Source organism: Monodelphis domestica, chromosome 3, assembly GCF_027887165.1.
Source record: "Monodelphis domestica isolate mMonDom1 chromosome 3, mMonDom1.pri, whole genome shotgun sequence".
Classification (NCBI taxonomy): Eukaryota; Metazoa; Chordata; class Mammalia; order Didelphimorphia; family Didelphidae; genus Monodelphis; species Monodelphis domestica.
Window position 1 is genome coordinate 316,198,035 of NC_077229.1, and position 27,496 is coordinate 316,225,530.

General features: G+C 40.9%; 1 protein-coding gene across 5 annotated transcripts in view; it reads left to right on the forward strand.

The window, feature by feature from the left end:
• Window positions 1–27,496, forward strand: part of TRIM55 (tripartite motif containing 55) — an 89,584-nt gene that overhangs the window by 17,185 nt on the left and 44,903 nt on the right. For all 5 annotated transcript variants that reach the window (XM_007487038.3, XM_056823988.1, XM_007487042.3 and 2 more), the window contains exons 4-5: window positions 3,743–3,908; window positions 6,874–6,969. In XM_007487038.3, coding sequence (XP_007487100.1) covers window positions 3,743–3,908; window positions 6,874–6,969 — 262 coding nt within the window. The remainder of the gene's footprint in view (window positions 1–3,742; window positions 3,909–6,873; window positions 6,970–27,496) is intronic.

A 27,496-nucleotide genomic window follows, 5' to 3' on the forward strand; every position in this document is an offset into this window, starting at 1 on the left:
GTGGATCAGGGTTGGCATATTTATTAGGGTCTGGGGGCTTGTTATCTCCCATTCCAAAGAAATCTTTACCTCTTCTGAAAACTCTGGAAAATGGGCATGGCTGAATTCAGGTGGAGGTATGTTTTAGGGATTGACACATACAACTCAGAGAATAAGGAGCATGTGCAGGTTTGGGGGATACTTCTAGAATGCCAGAATTCCAGTGTTCAGGCTCTTGTTCCTTGTTGTTCACCTTATCATCATTTGTCAGTGTGATAGAGGTCTCACTGCCCTTCTGGAATGGGAACATGGGTGGAGGGATGATATAGTACATTGAAGGGCCATTCTAGGTAATTGATTATATCATAGAGTTCAAAACTAAAGCAAATAAAGAACAATAAAAGTAATTAATAAAACACATTGGGCCCAAAGTTGATGCCCAGGATAGAACATTACAGATCCAATACACAGAATGGGTAACTGATCAATCTGTAATTCATGCTTGACTAATGTGGAAACTACAGATTTTGCAGTTGATGTTTAACCAGTACTAAGTGGTGAGAAAAAAAAAGATTTTAGAGTACAAGTTTCCTATTCCTATTACTAATCCTCATTGCCCCATGTTTGCCCTCATCAAAATCCTCTGCCACCAAAGACTATTCTGTGTCTACTGTAGTCTGCTGCCTCTGTGGGTTAAAATGGGCCCCTCATAGCCACATCAGGGAGTAGTGTGGGCCTAGGCCAACCCATAACACCCTTCAAGGCAGGTTCAGTTCTGTGCCTCTCCAAGACTCCTGGTGCAAATGGCTCTTCCCAAGATTCAGCAGAGTGGCTCCAAACTGCACAGGGCTCCTCACTGGAGTAGAAGCCATTCCCAAATGGGCCCTTGAGTGGGCTTGGGAATCATGGAATAGACCAAAGTGAACTTTCAGCTCAATATCCCAATACCCCAGCATCTCCCTGCCAAGATGGAGCTGTAGCTAAGAATGTTAGGTGTTCAAATCCAGCAGCAGATTCTTACTTAGCCATGTGATCCTGGGTCTAATTTCAGGGCCACTTAGAGCCTTTGGGACATTCCATGATATCTGTCTTGCTGCCTCTGCCTTTGCTCTTGCACAACTGGATAGACTGCTTTCAATGATAAATCAAGGCCCCCCCCAAAAGGTGTAATACTTATTATACTTATCTCTACCTTGGGGAACCCTTTTTTGGCTGCTTGGTTCATAAATGCATGACATAAACCTAATCAGGAAATTATAAGTTTTTTAGGCTTGTGTTATATCTTGTAGCTTCATATAGGAGTCAGTAATAATAATAAAGATGATGATGATCATAATAATGAGGTATCTAGATGGTTCAGTGGGTAGAGCTCTGGGTCTGGATTTAGGAAGACCTGAGTTAAAATTGGGCCTTAGCCACTCATTTCCTGTGTGGCCCTGGACACTTAGCTTTTGTTTGCCTTAATCCACTGGAGAAGAAAATAGCAAACCACTCCAGTAGTTTTGACAAGCCAACCCTATATGGGATCATGGCAAGCCAGACACAACTGAGCCACAACAAGCCATAACAATAATAATTTTTCTTCATATGGAACTCTGTGGTTGTAAACACTAGCTATTTGAGCATCATAATAGCCCCTGAGAAACAGGTGGTACCTCCATTTTATAGATAAGAAAACTGAGGTTTGGAGGCTTCTTAGCAAAGCGGTAAATCACAGGGTAGGTGCTCATTGGCATGGGCAGATCACTGGGAGCTCCTTATACCAATGGAATTATGGCCTAGTTAAAGAGAACAGGCAGGAGGAAAGAGGAGAAATCCAGGAGAGTAATTATAGAAGAAATATTCATCCTTTTTCACTTCGGCCTAGCCTTTGGTTATTTCACTGATTGGTGACTATCTTCACTAGGGAAGCAGAATCACAAATCAGAATTCATTACCTGCCATCTTACTCTGGTATTTCCAAAGAGCCATGGGGCAGTAAGGAGCCATGTTGGATAGATTACTGGGCCTGGAGTCAGGAAGACACAAGTTCAAATCCAGCCTTGGATTCTTAGCTGTGTGACTCTGGGAAAGCTACTTAACCTCTCTCTGCATTAGTCTCCTTAACTGCTAATGATAATATGCTCATTCCTTCCCTACCAGAGATCTATGATTTTACTTGTATCCATGCTCCCCACATAGCTACAGACTATGAGCTCTCCATCTTTAGGAAATGGGCTTTATAAGTAAGTGGCTCTAGCCTCAAAATTCATCAGCCATAGCCAGCCCCTTGGTGATGAAGCTCTCCAAACTGAGCTAGACTAGTCAAGCATGCAATTCCTCCCCAGGCCCTTCCTTCAGTCCCAGATTTTGGAATTTGCGTTCTGTTGTAAAGGGCCTTAAAGCCTGAGGCTGATAGGCCTGATGAAGTAGCTTAGAGGGGTATGCTGGAAACCTGGGGAGCCTTTGCCTCTGAAAGGACAGGTTACACTGCGGCCTGGAGATGACCAGGAAGCTACTTCTAACTGCATGCTCTCCACACTCCGAAGAGCCTTACGTAGCTCACAGTTGTCTCGCTGCATCCTCGCAGCATCCTGAGGAGGAATGGGCCATGGCTATCCTCTCTAGAACTGGGCCCGAAAAGAGAGAAGACAGTGGAGCTCAGAAACAAAGCCTGAGCAAGGGGTGGCATGCTGCTCGCTCTCTCTCACTCTGACCAGCCATGATTCAGACCTGGAGTAGGCCCCGTGTCCTGCCAGGGAAGGGAGGGATTCAGGGCCCCGAGGGAGACATTTTTGGGATATGAATAGTAGTGGAATTGGCTTCTCTTGATCTTTCACATGGATTAAGAGGATGTTTTGTTGTTGTTTAGTGGGGAGGAGGAAGTGAGAGAAAAAAAAGAATAAATAATATTTCAGAACAAAACAAAACAAAACTACTTGACACGTGGGAAAGGTCATGGAGGATAGAATGCCAGGCCACACAGCAGGAAGACCTGCATTCAAATCCAGTCCCAGATACTTCTTAGCTGTGTGACCAAGTCACTTAACCCCAACTGCCTAGTCCTTGCCACTCTTCTGTCTTAGAATTGATGCTAACCAGGTAAGGGTTTAAAGAAAAAAGGTCCATGTGATCAAAACTCACAGCACTGCCTTTGACAGTTCCTCTTAATTCTAGTACCTTCCTTCTGTAGACCATTCCCTGTGTATCCTGTATATGGCTTTCTTTTTGTTTTTTTGTGTATACTTGTTTATTGTCTCCCCCATTAGATGGTGAGTCCCTTGAGGACAGGCACTGTCTTTTGCCATTTTTTTGTATCTTTAGCATTTAGCACAGAGCCTGGCACATAGCAGGAGCTTAATAAGTCTTTGTTGATTTATTGACTTCTGTGTCTTAATGTTAGCCACTATGGGGAAAGTAATTTTGGAAGGAAATCAGTGGACCCCTGGGGAAAAGCCTGTGGGAGAGTGCTCTGCAAGTATAGAAATGGCTCTCGGGTGCTCCTGGGCTTAGAGCACAAGGCCTGAAAGCAGGAGAGTCTGAGTTCAGATCACTACAGTTCCTCATCTGTAAAATGGGGATAATAATAGAATCTACCTCACAGGGCTGCGGCAAGCATCAGCCAGAGAATATTTGTAAAGCATTCAGCACCCAGTAGGTGCTAGTTCATGCAGCTATCATTAGAGGAGTCTGAGGGTTCTGAGACAGGTGAAGCTGGACCATGTGCAGTGCCCCAGCAGAGCGCAGACTGAGGGCATATTTATCCCCACTGTTTCTTTCATAGGCCAGAAAGAAAGTCCGAGCAGCCCATGTGCGAAGAGCATGAGGATGAACGGATCAACATTTACTGCCTGAACTGTGAAGTGCCCACCTGCTCCATGTGCAAGGTCTTTGGCGCTCACAAAGACTGTCAGGTGGCTCCTCTCACACATGTTTTCCAGAGGCAGAAGGTAAGGATGGACAGCCTCGACTCCCCAGAAACCTCCTCCCCTCCTAACCTATGCCTCCCCATGCTGCGGAGCAAGAGGACCCAGACTATGAAGGAGGCAGGTTTGGAGAGTTGGGCAGGTGTGGTCTTTGTCATAGGCCGAGTTTCCTGAGGGACTGAGCCCTGCTGGTTTAGGTAGCAGGATGTGGTTGCCCAGGCTAAGATCTAACTGCTTCAGAGTCAGGAAAACCCAGATATTCCCTAGGAGAAGGAGAGACAGGGAGAGGGAGACAGACAGACAGACAGACAGAGACAGAGGCAGAGAGAAAGAGACCGAGAGAGAAGGAGAGAGAGAAAGACAGAGAGGAACAAAGTCAGAGACAGAGAGAAGGTATTTTTGCTTTCCTCCAACTGTATGTCCTTTTTCTTCAGTCAAAACTAAAAGACGCTTTTACTTCCCCATCAAAAAGCAGCTTTGGTATAACAGAAGAAACACTAAATATGGAATCAGAAGTCCTGGGTTCAAATCCTCATTGAACTTTTTGGACCTCATCTATTAAATGATGAGAGGGGAGAAAAATGAGTAGGGGAGATAAGATGCAGACAACTATGTACAAATAAGCTAATTACAGGATAAGTAGGAAATGCTTAAAGGAGGGAAGACACTGGAAGGAGAGGGGTTAGGAAAGACTCCATAGAAGGTGAGATTTTTAGCTGATACTTGAAACCAAGGCAGAAATTGGGCAACTAGGAGCACTGGGCCTGGAGTTAGGAAGACCAAAGTTCAAATATGGCCTTAGACACTTTCTAGCAGTGTGGCCTTGGGCAGGTCACTTAACCCTGTTTGTCTCCATTTCCTCATCTGTAAAATGAGCTGGAGAAGAAAATGGCAAACCACTTTTTTTTTTGCCAAAAAAACCTCCCCCAAAAGGGGTCACAAAGTGTTGATCATAACTAAAAATTTCTAAGAGAGAGAGAATTGAAGCATGGGGGAGAGCCAGCAAAAATGTTCAGACTCAGAAGATAGAGTGTTGTCTATTACAGCTCCCTCACTTTACAGATGAGGAGATTGAAAGTGACTTGCTAAGGGTCAACAGGTAGTAAGAGAGATGGGATTTAAACTCATCCCAAATCTAGGATTTTCCTCTCTCTACTCCCATGTCCAGGGCTCTGCTCTAGTGATCTCAGCCATTTCTTTGGAATTTACAGTCTCAGGTTGTTGCCTGGAGCTCTGACAGGGTCAGGGATTTACTTCATGGCCACACTGCTAGTATGGGTCAGAGGCAAGATGTGCCCCCAGGGCTATGCTAGCCATGGGCTTGGAGCAGAGCAAATATTCAACACTGCTTTTTCCTTCATTCACTGTACTACATCCCGCAGATATTTTCATGTCCCTTTCCTTTCTAAAAGTGACTATTTCATTAGCTTTGGTGTGTTGTCTTCTGTATGGGGTGTGGAGAGCCTTCATTAGGCTTGACTTCCTCAGGAGCAAGAATGCTCTTCTCTCTTTTGGCCAGGGCTCCCTCCTTGGGACCAGATGATCCCACTGGGAAGGTGATGGCTTCAGCATAGATCATGGGCACAGAAAGGCTAACTGGCCTACAGGAAGATTTAGCCATGTCCTCATTCATACCTTTCTCTAACCAACTGATGGAACTTGTAAAATGTTTTTCAGTATTCCTCAGCAGCCCACTGACTTCATGAGTAGCAACATGAAAGACCCTCATTACTACTTATACTATAGAAATGGCTGCATACCCTGGGTAAATACCCAGGGTTGAGGCTACATGAGTAATTATGGGAGACAATATTTGTGTTTATAACCAAGTAACACAATGAAGATAACAGTGGAGATAGAGTTAGTCTTCTGATTCAGTTTCATTTCCTCCTTCCTTCCTTCCTTCCTTCCTTCCTTCCTTCCTTCCTTCCTTCCTTCCTTCCTTCCTTCCTTCCTTCCTTCCAATACCACCCCTCTCTCTGTCTCTCTTTTACTGTCTTAGACCCAATCTTGACCAGCTGAGAGGCTTTAAATTGTTCTTTTTTCCAGACTGAATGGTCAATTCACTTCATCCTTAGGAAATCTGATAGCCTTCTGTCCACAGAGACTCACCATATTGCTTCTACACTCAGCCTGAGGCCTGCCACAACTCAGACCTTCATCTCAGACATTTTTTATAAATCTCTTTGAGATTTAGACCCAGTAGTGGTATTACCTGATCAAAGTATGCACAATTTTATATATATAGCCCTTTGGGCATAGTTACAAATTAACCTCCAAAATGGTAGGATCAGTTCACAACTCTGCCAGCAGTGTATTAGCATCCCAATTTTGTCACCTCCAACATTTACCACTTTCCTTTACTGCCATATTGGCCAATATGATAGGTGTGAGGTGGAACCTCAGAGTTGTTTTAATTTGAGTTTCTCTAATCAGGAGGGATTTAGAACATTTTTTTCATATGATTATTGATGGCTTTTATTTCTTCATCTGAGAATTTTGCTTATTCATATCTTTTGACCATTTCTGACAATTCTTGAGTCAAATGAAGGAACCAATTTGGATTTCTGTGGGTAGAAGCAGGAAAGGGAATACACAGTTATTTGGTAGCTATTATTTGCCAGGCACCATGTAAATGTCTCATTTGATCCCAACAACTCTGGGAGATAGGTGCTGTTACCCTGAAGTTAAATGATTTGTCCAAGGTAACAAATCTAAAAGCATTTGAAGGCATATTTGAACTCAAATCTTCCTGACTCTCTCCCCTTGGCCACCTAGAAGGAGGAGAAGCAACTCAACTTCCAGGAACTTGTGCAAAAACCACCCTTATTACCCTGGGAGATGGAGGACAGGCAGTACAGACACGCATGGGGGTAGCTCCAGGCCGGGGTTCTGTTGGTGCCACCTCAGAAAGTAAACTGCAGGATGGGGTCTGTGCCTGGGGGCTGGCATCCTTGTGTATTGATGGTGTCCTTGTTGTCTCCCTCAGTCGGAGCTCAGTGACGGCATTGCAGTCCTCGTGGGAAGTAACGACAGAGTCCAAGGAATAATCGGTCAGCTGGAAGAGACTTGCAGGACTGTAGAGGTAAACGAGGGGCTCCTGCACTGCCCCCCTCCTCCCCGGGGGGAGACTGCTTGGAAACTGCCTTCTCCTCCCCACAGGTGCCTGCGCCCCTAAGAAGCAGCTTCCTCGGGTTTACCATAGCTGGAGTGCATGTGCGGTGTGTGCGTGTGTGCGTGGTGGTTCGATGTCTCTTGGTCACCCTTCAACGGAGAAATTAGGTAGAAGAAACAATTTCCAACACAGCACAACAGATGGTGAAATGGGGAGACAGAATAGTAAGGTAGACAGAACATTGGACTTGGAAGTCTAATTCTCAGCGCTGTGACTTGTTAGTCATATAAGCCTCAAGTCCTCATGTGTAAAATGGGACCATAATATTTACACTGTCTAACTCCCAGAGTTATTGTAGGAAAGAGCTTTGTCAACAGTAAATATTCCAGATAAATATAAACTATTATTATTTTCATTTTATTTTTCAAAACTCCCTTACCTTCCATCTTAGAATTTATACTGTGTATTGGTTTCAAGGCAGAAAAGCTTGCCCATAGTCACATAGCTAAGAAGTGTCTGAGGCCAGATTTGAACCCATGAGCTTCCTTCTCTAGGCCTGGCTCTTGATCCACTGAGCCATCTAGCTATTTATTATTATTATTATTGCTGCAGGTAGTTCTCTTCTCATTTGATGGAGTTGAGGTAGAAATAGTCCTGGGACAAGTCATTATACTATATTTTAATATTTAATATTTGACTTTCTATTGCATAGGTAGATAAAATGACTTTTTGAGTGATGTAAATGCATCTTCAGTGGGCTCCCAGAAAGCACCTTAAGGGTATAATTCTAGTAGCAGACAGGATGAGGGGAATGACATGCACATGATTTTGATTTCTTTTTTGAGGTCCATCTATGTATTTTGACAGTTTTTCCTGACATGATGTTTGAAGGGTATATTTTATATGTTGACATATTAAAAGATTTTTCTAAATTTTTGTACATTAATGTTACATTCATTTCATTTTAGACTACAGTTTCATCTATAAATTTGCTCTGCTTCTAGTACAGTTTTTCTGTGAATTTGCAAGGCTGATTCAAGGTCTGAATCTATAGCATAGGGATTTGCCACTTGAAAGATAGTGAACTTCTAATGTATAATTCTAGTCACCAGGTCATGAGGTCCTGTTTTGGTAACTATTTGGTTAGGTGTAAAAATTTTTCAGTCTGTAGTGATGTATTGTGAAGTTTCAGTTTCCTTAAATAAACCTACATGACTCAATCATTTCTCCTCCTCCTTCTCCTCCTCCTCCTCCTCTTTCTTCTTCTTCTTCTTCTTCTTCTTCTTCTTCTTCTTCTTCTTCTTCTTCTTCTTCTTCTTCTTCTTCTTCTTCTTCTTCTTCTTCTTCTTCTTCTTCTTCTTCTTCTTCTTCTTCTTCTTCTTCTTCTTCTTCTTCTTCTTCTTCTTCTTCTTCTTCTTCTTCTTCTTCTTCTTCTTCTTCTTCTTCTTCTTCTTCTTCTTCTTCTTCTTCTTCTTCTTCTTCTTCTTCTTCTTCTTCTTCTTCTTCTTCTTCTTCTTCTTCTTCTTCTTCTTCTTCTCTTCCTCCTCCACCTCTTCCCTTCCTCCTTATCCTCTTCCCTTCCTCCTTATCCTCTTCCTCATTCACCTCCTTCTCTTCTTCCCTTTCCCTTCCCTTATGTTTTCCCTTGCTCTTCTCCCCCCCCCCCCACTTCCTCCACCTTTCCCCTCCCCCTCCTCCCTTTTCCTCTCCTTCTAGTCTTCCTCTATCTCTGGTAAGGAGAATTACAGAAAAAGTAAAACTGAAAATTTTAACTGGATTTAAAAGCAATAGTTAATGCTTTACAAAATCACTGAAATATTCAAAACTGTGTAGTATAAGCAGTCTGGACAATTTGATTATCTGAAGAAGATGGACCATTTGTTTGAATGCCTTGCAGAGGCATGGCTCATTGGATCCTGGACTGGCAGACTGTATTGCTCATGTTTTTATTAAATAAAGGAGGTACTTGGCAACTCCATTGTTTTTCAGGACCAGTTGTAAACTATATTATCATTTGGATATCTGAAGGGAAGGTGGTAGAGGTTCTAGAGCACAGGGAAAAGAATGTTGAGCTTTGAAGACTGAATCTGGAATCATAGGACCTGAGTTCAAATCTTCCACTTACCTACATGATCTTGGGCAAATTGCTTAACCTCCTAAACTTCAGTTTCCTCATCTATAACATGAGAAGTTGAAATCGGTGCAATGATATGCTGGAGCCAGTTCTTACAGACTCCTGAAAGCCCATTGTTAAATTCTAAATTTGAACATTTATATCTTGGAAATTAGCAAACACTCTAGGGCTTGATTCATTTATTTATTTTTAATTGTCTAACTTTAAAGTGATGGAGAAAATTAAATTTATTATTTTTTTCTTTTTTTAGAAAATTAAATTTAAAAGTGTTTCCCGAGCACTTTTTTTTAATAAAGATATTTGTTAACCATTTACCAACACATACCTGACCAAATGACTTCTTAGGTCCTATCCAACTTAGACCCATGATTGATTATATAAAAGCAAAAATCTGGAATTTAAAAATAATTTTTATGGTAGATATTTTTGCTTTAATCTTATTTTTTTAAGGATTCAAAGCTTGACTTTATTATTTTTTTTCATTTTAATTTTATTTCATCAATATAGAACATTATCCTTTGTTTACAAGAATCATATTCTTTCCCTCCCTCCCTTCCCCCCATCCTTTCCGCAGCCGATGTGCAATTCCACTGGGTATTACATGTGTCCTTGATCAGAACCTATTTCCATGTTGTTGATGTTTGCACTAGGATGATCATTTAGAGTCTACATCCCCAACCATATCCCCCTTGACCCATGCAATCAAGCAGTTGTTTTTCTTTGGTGTTTCTACTCCCACAGTTTTCCCTCTGAATGTGGATAATGTTCTTTCTTGTAATTTCCTCAGAGTTGTTCAGGATCACTGCATTGTCACTAATGGAGAAGTCCATTACATTCAATTGTGCCACAGTGTATCAGTCTCTGTGTATAATGTTCTCCTGGTTCTTCTCCTTTCACTCTGCATCAATTCCTGGAGGCCATTCCAGTTCACATGGAATTCCTCCACTTTATTATTCCTTTGAGCACAATAGTATTCTATCACCAACATATACCACAATTTGTTTAGCCATTGCCCAATTGAAGGGCATCCCCTCATTTTCCAATTTTTTGCCACCACAAAGAGCCCAGCTATGAATATTCTTGTACATGTCTTTTTCCTTATTATCTCTTTGGGGTACAAACCCAGCAGTGCTATGGCTGGATCCAAGGGCAGACAGTCTTTTATCGCCTTTAGGGCATAGTTCCAAATTGCCCTCCAGAATGGTTGGATCAATTCACAACTCCACCAGCAATGAATTAGTGTCCCTACTTTGCCGCATCCCCTCCAGCATTCATTACTTTCCATAGCTGTCATGTTAGCCAATCTGCTAGGTGTGAGGTGATACCTCAGAGTTGCTTTGATTTGCATCTCTCTGATTATAAGAGATGTAGAGCACTTTTTCATGTGCTTATTAATAGTTTTGATTTCTTTGGCTGAGAACTGCCTGTTCATGTCCCTTGCCCATTTATCAATTGGAGAATGGCTTGATTTTTTGTACAATTGATTTAGCTCTTTATACATTTGAGTAATTAGACCTCTGTCAGAGGTTTTTGTTATGAAGATTGTTTCCCAATTTGTTGCTTCCCTTCTAATTTTGGTTATATTGGTTTTGTTTCTAAAGAAACTTTTTAATTTAATGTAATCAAAATTATTTATTTTATATTTTGTGTTTTTTTTCTGACTCTTGCTTGGTCTTAAAATCTTTCCTTTCCCAGAGATCTGACATATATACTATTCTGTGTTTACCTAATTTACTTATAGTTTCCTTCTTTATATTCAGGTCATTCACCCATTCTGAGTTTATCTTGGTGTAGGGTGTGAGATGTTGATCCAAACCTAATCTCTCCCATACTGTCTTCCAATTTTCCCAGCAGTTTTTATCAAATAGTGGATTTTGGTCCCAAAAAGCTGGGATCTTTGGGTTTATCATAGACTATCTTGCTGAGGTCACTTTCCCCAAGTCTATTTCACTGATCCTCCTTTCTGTCTCTTAGCCAGTACCAAATTGTTTTGATGACCACTGCTTTATAGCATAGTTTGAGATCTGGGACTGCAAGGCCCCTTTCCTTTGCATTTTTTTTTCATGATTTCCCTGGATATCCTTGATCTTTTGTTCTTTCAAATGAACTCTGTTATGGTTTTTTCTAATTCAGTAAAAAAGTTTTTGGTAGTTTGATGGGTATGATATTAAATAAGTAAATAAGTTTTGGTAGGATAGTAATTTTTATTGTCTTAGCTCGTCCTACTCATGAGCAGTTGATGTTTTTCCAATTGTTTAGATTTCGTTTTAATTGTGTGGAGAGTGTTTTGTAGTTGTGTTCATATAGTTCCTATGTTCGTCTTGGCAGATAGATTCCTAAGTATTTATATTGTCTAGGGTGATTTTAAATGGAATTTCTCTTTCCAATTCTTGCTGCTGAGATGTGTTAGAGATATATAGAAATGCTCATGACTTATGTGTCTTTATTTTGTATCCTGCAACTTTGCTAAAGTTGTTGATTATTTCCACTAGCTTTTTAGTTGATTCTCTAGGATTCTTTAAGTAGGCCATCATGTCGTCTGCAAAGAGTGATAGCTTGGTCTCCTCCTTGACAATTTTAATACCTTCAATTTCTTTTTCTTTTCTAATTGCTACTGCTAGTGTTTCTAGTACAATGTTAAATAATAGAGGTGATACTGGGCATCCCTGTTTCACTCCTGATATTATTGGGAAAGCATCTAGTTTATCCCCATTGCAGATAATGTTTGCTGGTGGTTTTAGATACATATTGTTTATTATTTTTTAAAAAGACCCTTCTATTCTTTACTTTCTATTGTTTTCAGTAGGAATGAGTGTTGTATTTTGTCAAAGGCTTTTTCTGCATCTATTGAGATAATCATGTGGTTTTTGTTGGTTTGCTTGTTGATATTGTCAATTATGTGGATGGTTTTCCTAATATTGAACCATCCTTGAATTCCTGCTATAAATCCCACCTGATCATAGTGAATAACCCTCCTGATCACTTGCTGGAGTTCTTTTGCTAGTATTCTATTTAAGATTTTGCAGCTATATTCATTAAGGAAATTGGTCTATAGTTTTATTTCTCTGTTTTTGACCTGCCTGGCTTTGGAATCAGTACCATATTTGTGTCATAAAAGGAATTTGGTCGAACTCCTTCTTTGCTTATTATGTCAAATAGTTTGTATAATATTGGGATTAGTTTTTCTTTGAATGGTTGATAGAATTCACTTGTGAATTCATCAGGCCCTGGGGATTTTCTCTTAGGGATTTTTTTGATGGCTTGTTCAATTTCTTGTTCTGATATGGAATTATTTAAGAATTCTATTTCTTCTTCTATTAATCTAGGCAATTTATATTTCTGTAAATATTCATCCATATCACCTAGATTACCATATTTGTTGCCATATAATTGGGCAAAATAGTTTTTAATGATTGCTTTGATATTCTCTTCATTAGAGGTGAGGTCTCCCTTTTCATCTATGATACTGTTAATTTGGTTTTCTTCTTTCCTTTTTTTTAATTAGATTGACCAGTACTTTGTCTATTTTATTTTTTTTTCAAAATACCAGCTTCAAGTCTTATTTATTAATTCAATAGTTCTTTCACTTTCAATTTTATTAATTTCTCCCTTAATTTTTAGGATCTCTAGTTTCCATCTGGGGATTTTTAATTTGTTCACTGTCAAGTTTTTTGACTTTCATGTTAAATTCATTGACCTCTGCCCTCCATAATTTGTTAATATATGAACTCAAGGATATAAATTTCCTCCTTTTGTTACATCCCATAGATTTTGAAAGGATGTCTCATCATTGCCATTTTCTTCAATGAAATTATTAATTGTTTCTATGATATGTTCTTTAACCGGTTTTGTAGAATCATATTATTTAATTTCCAATTAATTTTTTAAATTGGCTCTCCATGTACCCTTACTGATTATTATTTTTTTTGCATTATGATCTGAAAAGGTTGCATTTATTATTTCTGCTTTTGTGTATTTGTTTGCCATGTGGTCAGTCTTTGTGAATGTACCATGTGCTGCAGAAAAAAAGATGTATTCCTTTTTGTCCCTATTTATTTTTCTCCATATATCTATTAACTCTAATTTTTCTAAGATTTCATTCACATCTCTTCCCTCTTTCTTATTTTTTTATTTGATTTTTTGGTTTTGATTTGATGATTTGATTTCATTCTCCTTTAAACGGTTATTTTCTTTTTGAACTATTTCCCATTTTTCTTTTCAGAAGGCCTCCATCTTTTTGGTAAGTTCCAATTTAAATTCTTCAAGAGCTTATGGCCAATTTCCATTTTGGGGGGAAGGTTTTGATGCATTTGTTTGGATTTCCTCTTCTTCTAGTTCCTCTGTAGTCTAGATTTTTTCTCCATAAAAATTATCTGGGGTCAATGTCTTCTTGTTTTTCTTAGTCTTGGGAAGTTGTTCCTGGACACTCTTTGCTATCACTATGGTTGTTTTTCCTTCCCTTTCCAATCATAAATCTGAGTGAGGAGGGCAGGCTCTCTGTGTATGGAGCTAAGGAGCAAGGATTTTGGCTGAGGCCAGCTCCCAAATCTCTGCAGCTTCTACTGTTTGCTGCCCCTCCCTGTGCTATCTCCCTGCGGGTGCCCATGGTCTGCACTCCTCAGCCTGCTGGGGCCTCAGGTCTAGCTACTCTCAAAGGTAAGTCCTCAGTGGTCTCAGTCAGCTGCCAAGGACCCACAGGTGCCCCTCACTCGCTCCACAGGTGCCCCTCACTCACTCACTGATTCTAGCGCATGCTGGTTCTGACTCTGGCTCTGTAGGTGGGGTGGGGGAGGGTGGATCAGCTTGTGTTTTGGTAGAAGCTTTTTTACCCCCTTATGGTGTGGAAATGTCCAAATCCCACATACCTTTAATGCTGCGCCCTACTGTAGAGTCCTTTCGTTCATATGAATTTTTTTTTTTACTTTTTGAGGTAGATTATATTGGTAGGTGGTGAGGAGAGAAAGAGTCCTGCATCTTGACTGCCACCATGTTTACCTGGAAGTCTTTAATCTTATTTTAAAGGATAGGGTTAGAGCCAGAGTAAATTCTATTAAAATAAAAAATTATAGGATCATAGATCTAAAGTTAGAAGGGATTAGAGGCTGTATAGTCCAATTATTTTACAAATAGGAAAACTGAAGCAGCAGAAATTTAAGTGATTTGTCCCAGTTTTGACCCTTAAATTGGTAGAATTGCTTCATGGATCATGGAAAATGAATTCCTGCCATTTCTTCTACTCCTGGTTCTGTAGTGATCTGAGAGCCAACTAGTATTCAGTTGCAGCAGGAAACGCTTCTTTTTGTGAAGAGTTCAAGTAGCCACTGGAAAGCATAATATTCTTATTTGAATAAAGACCAAATGAAATCTTGTAATTTTTGTGCAGCAGCTAGGCTAGAGCAACAGTTCAGAAAGATTCATCTTCTTGAGTTCAAATTTGACCTCAGATGCTTACTAGCTGTGTGACTCTGGGCAAGCCTATTTGCCTGAGTTTTCCCATTGTAAAATAAGGTAGAGGAGGAAATGACAGACCATCCCAGCATCTCTGCCAAGAAAACCCCAAATAGGATCACAAAGAGGATCACATGACTGAATAGCAATGAAATCTTTTGTACAAAACTGTCAAGAAAGTCTCAAGGTTCATAACAGACTCCAGACTATAGAAATGATCAATTAGTCTATAGTAGTATAATTTTAAAATACTATAGCTGTGGAGCAAGGAATGCCTCCCTTTTGTATGTGTATTTTCAGTGCCTGTGTTGTCTGACACATAGGAGATACTTAATAAACACTTATTAACTGAAAAATTGATAGTATGATATAGATGTATGGAATATAGGTAACATGAGTTAATCCTCATTGGTCAGGATTTCATTGAAGCATTCCATTTGGGACAATACTTTAAAAATGTTTTTGCTTCATTGGTACCCTCAATACATTAAAAGTGTTAAAGGAAGTTGCCTAACCCAGTGAAGCCCAACTCAAATAGAAACGAAAACCACAAATTGGGCCATAAGAATCCCTGAGGAAACTCAGTGATTTAGTTTGTAAAATGTTATTATTATTATAAAATGGTTTGCCATTTGCTTCTCCAGTTCATTGAATAGATGAGGAAACGGAGACAAACAGGGTGAAGTGACTTGCCCAGGGTCACATAGCTAGTAAGTGCGTGAGCTTAGATTAGAACTCAAGAAGAGGAGCCTTTCTGACTTCAGATCTGGGACTCTATCCACTGTGCCACCTAGCTGCCCATACCACATAGCTGTCCATTTAAAAATGTTATCTGTGTTTTAATTTTATTAATTTTATGAAGTATTTCCTAGTTATATTTTCATCTGGTTTAGGTCATATAGGGGAGCATTGGGGATTGCAGGTGGCTACTGTATCCCATGTATCTGATGCCTCTGGTTGAGCAGATTGAATGCCTTGCCTTTAGAAAGGATTTTCAGAAGAATATGGGCAAGATTTTCATAGGATGGGAAAGTGTGGAGGGATTTGATTTTATTTTAAATCCTTACTTTCCATCTTAGAATCAATACTGTGTATTGGTTCCAAGGCAGAAGAGCGGTAAGAGCTAGGCAATGGAGGTTAAGTGACTTGCCCAGGGTCACCCAGCTAGGAAGTGTCTGAGGCCAGATTTGAACCTCAGATCTCCTGTCTTTAGGCATGACTCTCAATCCACTGAGCCACCTAGCTGCCCCCATGGAGGGATTTTTAAAGACCAGCACTAGTTGATAGATCACAGACCCAAGAATGGGGGGGGGGGGAACATAAGAAGGTCTAGAGGAGAATTATCAAAATGGTTACATTTAGGGAAATATAGCTTTTATAGGAAAGGCTAAGAAAACTTACTATTTAGATTGGAAATGAGAGGAAGCTTGAGTGAAATCGGGAAACAAAGTTTTCTAGCTAATAAAAAAATGTCACAAGAGGAACAAAGGGTAGCTGTTTTTGGTTCCTGTGAGAAAACAACAAAAGGGTACAAGTTTGAGCTTCATTCAGGGATTTAGATGAGCTAAAATGAAGATTTTCCTTAGGGTGGAACCAGGAGCAATGGATAGAAGTCGACAAAGAGACTGATTTTGTTTTGACATAAGGAAAAAGGAATGCACACATATCCTTAATAATTAGGGCTGCCCCAAAATGTGCCACCTTATGGGGTAGTGAGTTTCTTGTCACTTAAGAACCTCATGTTTCAGTGACTACTTGCCAAGGATATTGCAAGAGAGAACTCCTGCTTAGTATACTATTGTAGTAGATGACCTCCAAGGACCTTAGCTGTTATTGAGTCGTTTCAGTTGTTTCTGACTCTTTGTGACCCTATTTGGGATTTTCTTGGCAAAGATTTTAGAGTGATTTGTCATTGTCTTCTCCAGCTCATTTTACAGATGAGGAAACTGAGGCCATCAGGGTTAAGTGATTTGCCCAGGGTCACATAACTATTGCATGTCTGAGGCCAGATTTGAACTCAGGTCTTCCTGCCTCCAGGTATGGAGGTCTATTCACTGTGCCACATAGTAGCCTTCCAGATCTGAGATCTTATATGAACAATTACTTAGGTGTAGAGCACTCTATACATTTATAAGTGTTTCCCGAAGTTACTAAGGATTTTTGAAAATTACAAAGAATATGTAATTCCTTCTTGAAGGTTTTTAAGACCAAGTGAATTGTACTTCTGTCCAGAGTGGCTTAAGATGATCTGCCCAGGGACAGGAGATGGTTAAGCCGTCTCTAAGAGTACCTCCTTACCTGCTGACTCAGAATTCTGTTTGGTGACAACAGGCCCCCCTTGTAAGGGAACATGAGATGGGAGCTCTGGGGGGTGGACCGCTGTCATCTGTCCTTCTCATCTGTCATTTTCAGTTTGGGGATGGTGAATAGATAATCCATGACACTGCACAGAGGTCAGCCTCTTTAGTTCTCAGGCCACGGATTAGAGAAGCATCCTTTCTCCCAATTCAGCTCTGTCAGGGCTCAGAGCTTCGCCCAGGCTACAGAGCCATGGCCCCTTTCATTTCTCTGGACTTACCTGCTTTCCCTTTGCCTCACCAACTTCTTGGGAGCACTTCTTTAAGGGTAATTGGCACCCCTTCTTCCTGGTGTGGGGATGTCAGTAAACATTCATTAAGAGCCTGCTCTGTGCCAGGATTGTGCTGGGCCCTGGGGGGGACAAAAAGACACCAGACAGCCCTGCCCTCAAGGAGCTTACCATCTCAGCAGGAGACAAGCAAATACACACAGACAAGCAGGGTGCAGGATGAGGAGGGGATAACTAAGGGAAGGAAAGCACTCTGGGGAAAAGCTTCCCGGAGAAGCTGGGATTTAGAGGAAGCCAGAAAGTGGGGAAGCCGAGGTGAGGATGGAGCATGGCCTAAGAGAGGTGGGGAAGTTGTTATTGCAGGTTTCTCTTCTCCGATTGGCAGAGCAGGCCTTAGGGACAGGAAAAGGAGTAGCCCCGAGGGGTGCATTTCTCAGCCCAAGTCTTCTGCTCTTATTTCTTTGGACTGACATCATTGGTCTCTGGAGGTCATTAGTCGTGGATATCTAATTATGGCACTGATTAATGCTATGCTGCTTGTCCTTGTGAGGTAGGCTTGGCAGGGGAACCTGGGGCCAGAGAGAATCTCACCCTTGTCCCCCCACCCCCATCATTGCAAAGTTTTTATGAGATGAAAATAAGTTGAAAATTAGTAAGGCAAACATTGGTAGGAACATTTTATCTTAGGAAGAGGGCGCAGAGCCATGATTTCACAGGGGTAGAAGCCCCCTGGGCCAGGGCTGGTCTATACCTTAGTTGCAACTTAAAATCCTGGAGAGTCTCTGACAGCTGGCCCTTGCCAAGGGTTACATCACCAGGGTGTCATGGAGGCCGGCTCTCCATGCATTATGCCACATGATTTTTATCCTGTGGGAAAGTGGAGCCCTTCATTGTGGGAGGGTTATAATTCAGGGTTCCCCAGGCTTTCACCTTCAGTTGGGCTCCTCCTTGGGTCTGGACAACCCCAAACTCAGGGCTCTGGTCTATCAGATCTTCAGCAGAATATGGGCTCTCCCTTGGCCTACCCTGTCCACAGTCATAGTCTAGATGGCTTTCTTTGGTCCTTTCTCATCTACAATCCCCCTGATGGGTGACCAGTGACCAGACTACTGTTAATGAGGCTCTTTAGAGTCTGTGCTGGGACCTCCTGAGCTTCCAGAACTCAGGGTCCCTTTACACTGCAGTGAGGCTCAGGCGTGGAGTTAGAGGCAGAGGGAGCTTGGGGGCAGGGGGGGAGGGGGAAATTATGGGAGCTGGTGACAAAGAGTCACTCACAACTGCAGGCACACATGGGGGACAAGGAGTTTTATTGGAGGGAGAGCCTCTGCTGAAGCATCAAAGTGTAAAAGGTTACATAAATCAATTTGATTTAAAAAAAACATAGTTTTTAAACTATCTGGCTACAAATAAAGAAATGGATTCATAAAAACAAAAATTATTCTTCATGAACTTAATTATACCTATATTTTAACTATGGCAGTTAATCCATTGACGGAGTTTTTCACTTAAACTACAGAATACAGCATTTCCTTTCACTATCTGGACTGTGTTGTGTTTAAAGATGGTTATGGGAGCAGCTACATGGCACAGGGGATAGAGCACCAGGCTTGGAATTTGGGAGGTCCTGGGTTCAAATGTGTCCTCAGACATTCCTAGCTGTGCAAGCCAGGATAAGTCACTTAATCCCATTTGCCTAGTCCTGGTCCCTCCGTCTTGGAGTTGCTATTGAGACAGAAAGTAAGGATTTAATAAATAAAGAAGGTTTAGAAGGTTGAGGTATTTTAGGACCTCGTGCTTTTCCTGCCTCCTTCCTCTCATCTTCAGTTGGAGGCTCCCCTAGGATACCCAGGAGTCAACCCTGTCTTGGTGCCTCCCTTTCTACCACCTCTTCTATTCTTTCCCCTTATAAGTGAGAGCTTGAATATATTGTGCTTTTCTGTGGAGGGGTGCTCAAGAAATCTCTGTGTATATGGAGACATCAATAAAGTTATATCTTGCCAAAAAACAAACAGTTAAAGAAATAAAGAAATAAAAATGGTTAATGTGGTTTCTAAGCCACAGCTAGGTGGTATAAAGTGCCAGGCCTAGAGTCCTGAAGACTTGAGTTCAAATCTAGCCTCAGGCATTTGCTAGCTATGGTTGTCTGGACAAGTCACTTGATCTCTGTTTCCCTCTGTTTCTTCATATGTAAAATGGAGATGATAGTAGAACCTGCCTCCCAGGGAACAAATGGGGTAATATATTTGTAAAGTACTTTGCAGATCTTCAGGTATTATTTAAATACTATTGATAATTATTTATATTATTTTTTTTTTTTAAATTTTATAGTATTTTATTTGTTCATTTCCATGCATTTTTCATTAAAGACAAAGATCATTTTCTTTTCCTCCCTCCCACCCCCCGTGGCCGACGCGTGATTCCACTGGTATCATATGTGTTCTTGACTTGAACCCATTGCCATGTTGTTAGTATTTGCATCAGAGTGTTCGCTCCGAGTCTTTCCTCTGTCATGTCCCCTCAGCCATTGTAGTCAGGCAGTTGCTTTTCCTTGGTGTTTCTATTCCCTCAGTTTGTCCTCTGCTTTTGGATAGTGTTTTTTTCTCCTTGATCCCTGCAGATTGTGCAGGGACATTACACCACCACTAATGGAGAAGTCCATTATATTCGATTATACCACAGTGTATTAGTTTCTGTGTACAATGTTCTCCTGGTTCTGCTCCTCTCGCTCTGCATCACTTCCTGGAGGTTGTTCCAGTTCACATGGAAATCCTCCACTTTATTATTCCTTTGAGCACAATAGTATTCCATCACCAACATATACCACAATTTGTTCAGCCATTCCCCAATTGATGGGCATCCCCTCATTTTCCAATTTTTGGCCACCACAAAGAGCGCAGCTATGAATATTTTTGTACAAGTCTTTTTGTCCATTATCTCTTTGGGGTACAAACCCAGCAGTGCTATGGCTGGATCAAAGGGTAGACATTCTTTTATCGCCCTTTGGGCATAGTTCCAAATTGCCCTCCAGAATGGCTGGATCAGTTCACAACTCCACCAGCAATGAATTAATGTCCCTACTTTGCCACATCCCCTCCAGCATTCATTACTTTCCATAACTGTCATGTTCGCCAATCTGCTAGGTGTGAGGTGATACCTCAGAGTTGTTTTGATTTGCATCTCTCTGATTATAAGAGATGTGGAGCACTTCTTCATGTGCTTATTAATAGTTTTGATTTCTTTATCTGAAAACTGTCTATCCATGTCCCTTGCCCATTTATCAATTGGGGAATGGCTTGATTTTTTGTACAATTGATTTAGCTCTTTATAAATTTGAGTAATTAAACCTTTGTCAGAGGTTTTTATGAAGATTTTTTCCCAACTTGTTGTTTTCCTTCTGATTTTAGTTACATTGGTTTTGTTTGTACAAAAGCCTTTTAATTTGATGTAGTCGAAATTATTTATTTTACATTTTGTGATTCTCTCTATGTCTTGCTTGGTTTTAAAGTCTTTCCCCTCCCAAAGGTCTGACATGTATACTATTCTGTGTTTACCCAATTTACTTATGGTTTCCTTCTTTATGTTTAAGTCTTTCACCCATTTTGAATTTATCTTGGTGTAGGGTGTGAGGTGTTGATCTATTCCTAATCTCTCCCACACTGTCTTCCAAATTATTTATATTATAAACTAACACTAGACCCAAAAATGAATTCTAGAAATATTTAAAGCTATGACAGAATTATTGGAATTTCTTAAAATCTGTCATTTTTTAGATATCAGATAAGCTTTTCATCAAATATTTGTGATTCAACTTGTAAACAGCTTCTTTTAAACATTCAAGAGAAACAAATATATCAGGTTTATTTATATGCTTCCCTTTGGGAGGAATAATATTAATAGCCTGACTCCCTGCTATTACCTTTCATTCCCACCGGCATAGGATGAATTGAAGTCTGTGTCAAAATGCTACATAAGGAGAGTGGGCCTTCTAGGACATATGTCTGGAGCCATCCCCAGTGCCCCAGCCTGGTCTCAAGGCAGGGCCCCATGACTCTTGGAGATTTAGGTCTTGGTTGCATTGTTTATTTAGTATAGCCTTGGAGTTTCTTGATCCAAGAAGCCAGTAGGAGAGCACATCAAAGGCATCTGACCAGACCTGGGGCCAAAGGTTCTCTAGGCCAATGCAGGGCAGCTCAGAGTCCTAGTGTGGAGGCTGCTTGAGTCAGACTCCATCAGGAAAACTGGGCTGAAATCCTGCTGAAGACATGCCTGGGTAACCATTTAAACTGTCAGCCCCAGTTTCCCCATCTGTAAAATGGGAATAGCATTAGAACCTATCTCACATGATTTTGTAAAGGTCAAGCAAGATAGTGTATGTAAAATGCTCTGCAAATTTTAAAACACGATGTAAATGCTGGCTATTATCACTCGTTGTCACTGCTACCTGTAGTGTACCTTCTAGCTTGGGACCCAGGCAGATTTGTCTTTTTCTTCTGACTCTTAAACCCTCTCCTTCTGTCTTAGAATCAACACTGTGTATTGGTTCCAAGAGTAGTAAGGGCTAGACAATAGGGGTTAAGTGACTTGCCCAGGGTCACACATCTGGGAAGTGTCTGAGGTTGGATTTGAGCTCAGGCCTTCCTGACTGCAGGCCCAGGTCTCTGTCCTCTGCCTCATGGCCACCTGGCTGGACAGGGACTTTGTTCTTTTAGCTTGTGGCTATCATGCCTGACAATATTGACTGCTCTATTATGGGCTTACCCAGGTGGGAAAAAAGTCTTGGGATCTGGTGCCCAGGGATCTATTTATCCTTTCTCCTAAAGAGAACTGATGTTTCCTAGGTCTGGAGATTGCTTAGTGATCCAGACTTTGTATTAATTATCTCCTTTTAGCCTCACAATAACTCTGCCAGATTGAGGTTCGAGGAATCATTTTTGAGCACATTCAAGATTTTTTTGGTTGTAGTTTTAAAATCTCTGAAATTTTAGAAATTTCTGGAACTTCTATTATATTTGGTTTTACTAGGAACTGACTATGACCAGGAAGCCCACTTTTTGGTAAGGTGATTTACATGGATAGTCTTTTGAAATATAAAAGGATAATCCAAATTGAGAAATTCATACTATCTCCCAGAGGCAACTGATGGTATAGTGGACAGAGCACTGGGCATGGGGTCAGGAAGACTTAAGCTCAAATCCAGCCTCAGATTCTTACTTAGCTGTGTGATCCTGGGCATGTCTTTTAAGGGCCATCTGCCTCAGTTTCCTCAGTTGTAAAAGGGGATAATAGTAGCACCTACCTCCCAGGGTTGTTATGATGGTCAAATAAAATAATATCTAGCACAGTGTTTGGCACTGTGTAAATGCTTATTTCCTCCTTTTTCTAGGTCTCTAGAAAGAGAAAAGCCATTTGTAGAAACTTGGAAATCTTGCTTTGGATTTAGAAATGAGCTTGCTTCCCTTCAATGGCTCGGTAGCATGTTAACAGCTTTGGCAGGACCTCAAAGTTTTCATCTTTCAGCACTTGACAAGCAGCTACCCGGAACTTCAGAGTTCAGGAGAAAAAGCTAGAGATCTATAGTCTAATGAGTAAACTGCCTTCAATTATACATGAAAAAATGTCACCAAATACAATCTCCAAGGTCCTTTCCTACTTGAAAATTCTATGGTCTCTGACCTCTGTTGCTTCTCAACCCACACAAATCCCCAAGTGATATTTGTACTTCTTGGAAGTCAACTGCCAACCATCCCAAAAACGTATTTTAATCCGTTTGTTTTTTCACACTTAGTAATCAGTCAGTCACTTTTATATTGGCAACAAGGTCAAATGAGTAATTTCAGTGACCTGGAAGTGACATTGTTCTAAAATAAATCTAATCTCAGCAGTCTTTTCTTCCTTATTTCTTTCCCAGGGGATGCTATCGGGTAGATGGAAGCATAAAAAGTAGATGTTTGTATTTACCTATTCACCTGATATATAGAGTCAAATAATGTGGATTGATTTCCAATTAAGACCTAAGTGGTAGAAATAAAAAAAAATATTCTCAACCCAGCGAGGTCCATGTTAGTATTCTTACAAACAACTTTAAACAAAATCCTTCTTTGCAAGGTTAATAAGCCATTGTAGCTAACATTTCTCCTGGGCTCCCTAAGTTTCTTGCCTTTGTTTTCTAAGGGACCTAACCCTGTGTGACTCAGTGAAAGGAAATTAATTCCCACTACAAATGAAGCTAGCCAATTCAAGTAATTTACCAGTCCACTAAATCTGTGCTCTTTGTCACCTAGAGCTTTCTAGAATCCAAGCCAGACTGCTGCATAACACTTAGAACAACAAGCTGTGTGGGGATGGAGGGTGAAGGGGAGAGAGATAGATACACATGGGCCCTGTTTAGCTGCAGCTGTTCAGTTGTTAGTGAATCATTTGAATCCTTTTCAACTCTATTTTGGTTAGAGATGCATCTGTCCCTTATGTGGTCACAGCAGCAGAGTCCATTTTCTCAGGACTTACTGTGGTTTCTCTCCACTCTAAGGCCCTCTTCCACTGAGCTGTCAAAGTGATCTTCCTAAAGCCAGCCCTGGCCATTGTCACCCCCTCTCCCAATTCAGTAAGCTCCACTAGCTTCCCATCTCCTGCAGGATCAGACACAAAATCCTCTGTTGGACACGAAAAGCCCTTCATCTTTTGTCGCCTCACACCTGACATCCTCCTTCACACCTGTGATCCAGGGGCACAGACCTCCTTGAAGTCTCTCCAAGAAGATGTTCTCTCCCACCTCTCTGCATTTCCACTGACTGTCTCCCAGGCCCAGAATTCTCTCCTTCTTCATCTGCCTCCTGGCTTTCTTCAGTTCCATCTAACACTCCAACTTCTGTGGGAAGACCTTCTAGATCTCTTTTAATTACAGTGCCTTCCCTCTATTGATTATTTTCACTCTAAACTGTCTCTACCTTGTTCATACATAATTTTTTAGATTGGGAGATCCTTGAGAATAAAGAATGCCTTTTGCCTTTCTTTTGCATTAGCTATGCTTAGCATAGTTCCTGGTCCTTAATTAGAACTTAGAGTAAATATTTAAGGATTGAAAATACCCCTGTATTACGCAGTACCTTGGAAGTTAAGAACCCTATAGAGCTGGAAGGAGCTATATTAGAAGAGGCAGCATGGTATGGTAGGAAAAGCATGCTTCCTTTAGGAGCCCCTTCATCTTCAGTAGCACCATGGCGGGAGAGACATTTATTGCATCTCTTCTCCAGCAGAGATCAATTTACATTTAGAGCACACTAAGTGACTTGCCCAGAGTTACTCGGAAGTGTGTGAGGTCAGATTTGAAGCCAGGATATCTCATCTCTAAGTCTGACTCCCTATAATTATTGGGCCTCCCTGCTGCACCCGCTGTATTATTCCCAATAATGGTTGGTAAAGAGTGAGCCTCATTTCTTGAAACTCCTTCTGAATGTGTATACTTAATCCTAAGAATTTTGTCAAAGCGTTTTTAGCCAATTATCACTTCTTATTAACTGAACCACCTCTTAAACTTCCTTTCCTTTGTCTCAACAATTCTTCTTGAGCCAAAGCCACCCTCATTGGGTCCCTTAGGTCTGGCACCAATTTCTTGTCTCTTTCTGGCCAACTTGTCCAATCTACCAATGCCCTCCATCAATTTGTTTAACTCACTAATTGTCCCACTCACCCTCCCCATCTTGCTACCTGGCATTTTCCAGTCTTTCCTGGGTTTACCTCTTCAGATTTTACCCCCTTATTCTTTTTGATTTCCCTTTAAAAAAAAAAAACCTTACTTTCTGTCTTGGAATCAATACAAAATGTTATTTCCAAGGCAGAAGAGAAATAAGGATTAGGCAACTGGGATTAGGTGACTTGTTCAGGGTTACATAGCTAGGAAGTATCTGAAGCCAGATCTGAACCCAGGACCTCCTGTCTCTAGACCTGACTCAATCCTCTGAACCACCTCACTATCCCCTTAAACTTCTTTAATCTGTTAAAACCCCCTTAATTATTCCCATTTTCCAAGATTTTCCCTCAATTTTGTCAAATTCTTCCTCCTCATCTTCAGCCTCTGTAGTTCAAACCTTTCCAAATCACCTAGATTGTTTTTCCCTCTTTTCTTATTTGGCTTAAATTTTTTTTCCCACGTCTCCTTCTACCTTCTCTCACAGAAATTGAAGCAAGAAGAGAGAGAGATGATAATCTCAGTGTACTCTTCCCTCATCAAACCTCTCGGAAGTGTTGGGTGCATTTCTGAGTTGCAGCATTTAAGAAGGACATTGATAAAGAGGAAGGCAGCCAGGATAGTTAAGCCAGTGAGCATTTATTAAGAACTTCATAGAATGCCAGGCTTGGAGTTAGAAAACTCAACCTTTCTGAGCTCAAATCTGGCCTCAGACTCTCACTAGCTGTGTGACCCTGGGCAAGTCACTTCATCCTGTTTGCTTCAGTTTCCTCATCTTTAAAATGAGCTGCAGAAGAAAATAACAGACCTCTCCAGTATCTTTGTCCAGAAAACCCTTTGGAGTTGGACACTACTGAAATGTCTGAACAGCAACAACAGTGTGCCAGGCAGTGTTTTAACTACTGGATAGTGAAGGGCCTTGAGTTCATGACATAGCTGAAGAAAATGGAGATGCTATTCCAGGAGAAAAGAGGGCTGGGGGATCGAGGGAGTGGGATGGGATGGGATGTGAGAGTTCTGCTCAGATATTTAAAAGGATGTCATGTAAAAGAGGGATCTGAGGCCTTCTCTTTAAACAGAACTGAGGCCAATGATTAGACATTACAAAGAGGCAAATTTAGCTTGAATGCTGGAAAAAAGAAAAAACTTAGACCTGCTCCAAAATAGAATGTCATGCCTTGAAAGGAAGATTCCTTTGGAATCTTCAAGCAACACTTGGATAGTCATTTGTCAGGCATGTTATCCTGGGAATTCCTTTCTTCTATAGGTCAAGTTAGATGTCTTCTGCTCAGCTCTCAAAATCAGGGATTCCAGTTCCAGCTCTGCAACGTACTAATTGTGTGAACTTGACTGAGTCATTCTCTTCTGTGAGCCTTAGGTTCCTCCTCTGTGAAAGTAAGGTGTTGGACTAAATGACTTCCAGCTCTAGGTCTAGGATCTAGTTTAAGTTCTACTTCTAGCTAGAAGACCCAAATTTAAGACTTGTCTCTGCCATTCATTCAACAAGCATTCATTTAGTATCCTCCATCTGCTAGGCATGGTACTAGTGTAAGGGGTAAATTTACAGTTTTTTAAACTGAGTATAAACTTAGTTGGTTGCCAGGGATTGATTCAGATCCCAATAAAAATACTCAAGTCAGTTTGGGAATTTTATGGTGTTTTAATTAATATAGAGGGAAGGAATTAAGAAGAAGAGAGAGGGAAAAGGGTATAAGATTTCTCCAGACTAGCCTGAGCCAAAGGGAGTTCAGAGACCTCAGCCACAAGGCCTCCTCCAAGATGAGGGGCCTCCTAGGAGGATAGCCTTTTAGGAAAGGAAAGGGGAAAAAAAGGAATCAGCCTAAACTCTGAGAGAGCTCAGGGAAGATGCCTCACCTGACCCACACCAAGACGCCAAAACACTGCCACGAGCCAAACCGCTAGACGAACCCTACGTCTTCGAGAGAGAGACCCTGAGCTCAACTTCTCCGCCGCCAAAGAGAGAGAGGCAAGAGGAAGTGACGTGAATATATAGACTTTTTTTTACAACATTTCCTGCATCTCACATGTACCCATGGTAGCTTAAGCTTGACTTAGGATAGCCCAGGGGGGTCTGTCAGTTGCTTATTTGTCATTTGCTAGCACATGTCTGTCAAAGGCCATCCTCTTCAACACTTAATCCTTAAGTAGGGGTGTATACATTCCTGATTGCTAGACTAAGCAGGGTGGAGTAAATCTAAAATTCACACTAATCCCTGGAGATAGAAAGACAAAGAAAAACTCATCCTAGCTGTGTAGCTGTGAGCCCTGAACCCCAGTTTTCTGGGATCTGTAGGTGGGAGATAATAATACTTATACCATCTGCCTCACAGCATTGTTGCAAAGAAATTCTATAAGTGTGAGCTATTATTTTTATTGCTGAGGCAACAGCTAATTGTTAATGACTTCTTTGAAGGGTTAGAAGGAGCTGACTTTCAAAAATTTCAAATATAAATAAATAGTTGTTTGTATATCTTGACTGCTAAAACCAGACTTACTGTATGCAGATCATATTGGGGTTCACAAAATATAAGCTTATACTTTGTACATTGAGGAATTATAAACACAGACAATATTGGCCAGTGGTTTTGCTCCTGAAATCCTTCCCTGCTCTGTTCTATTTCTT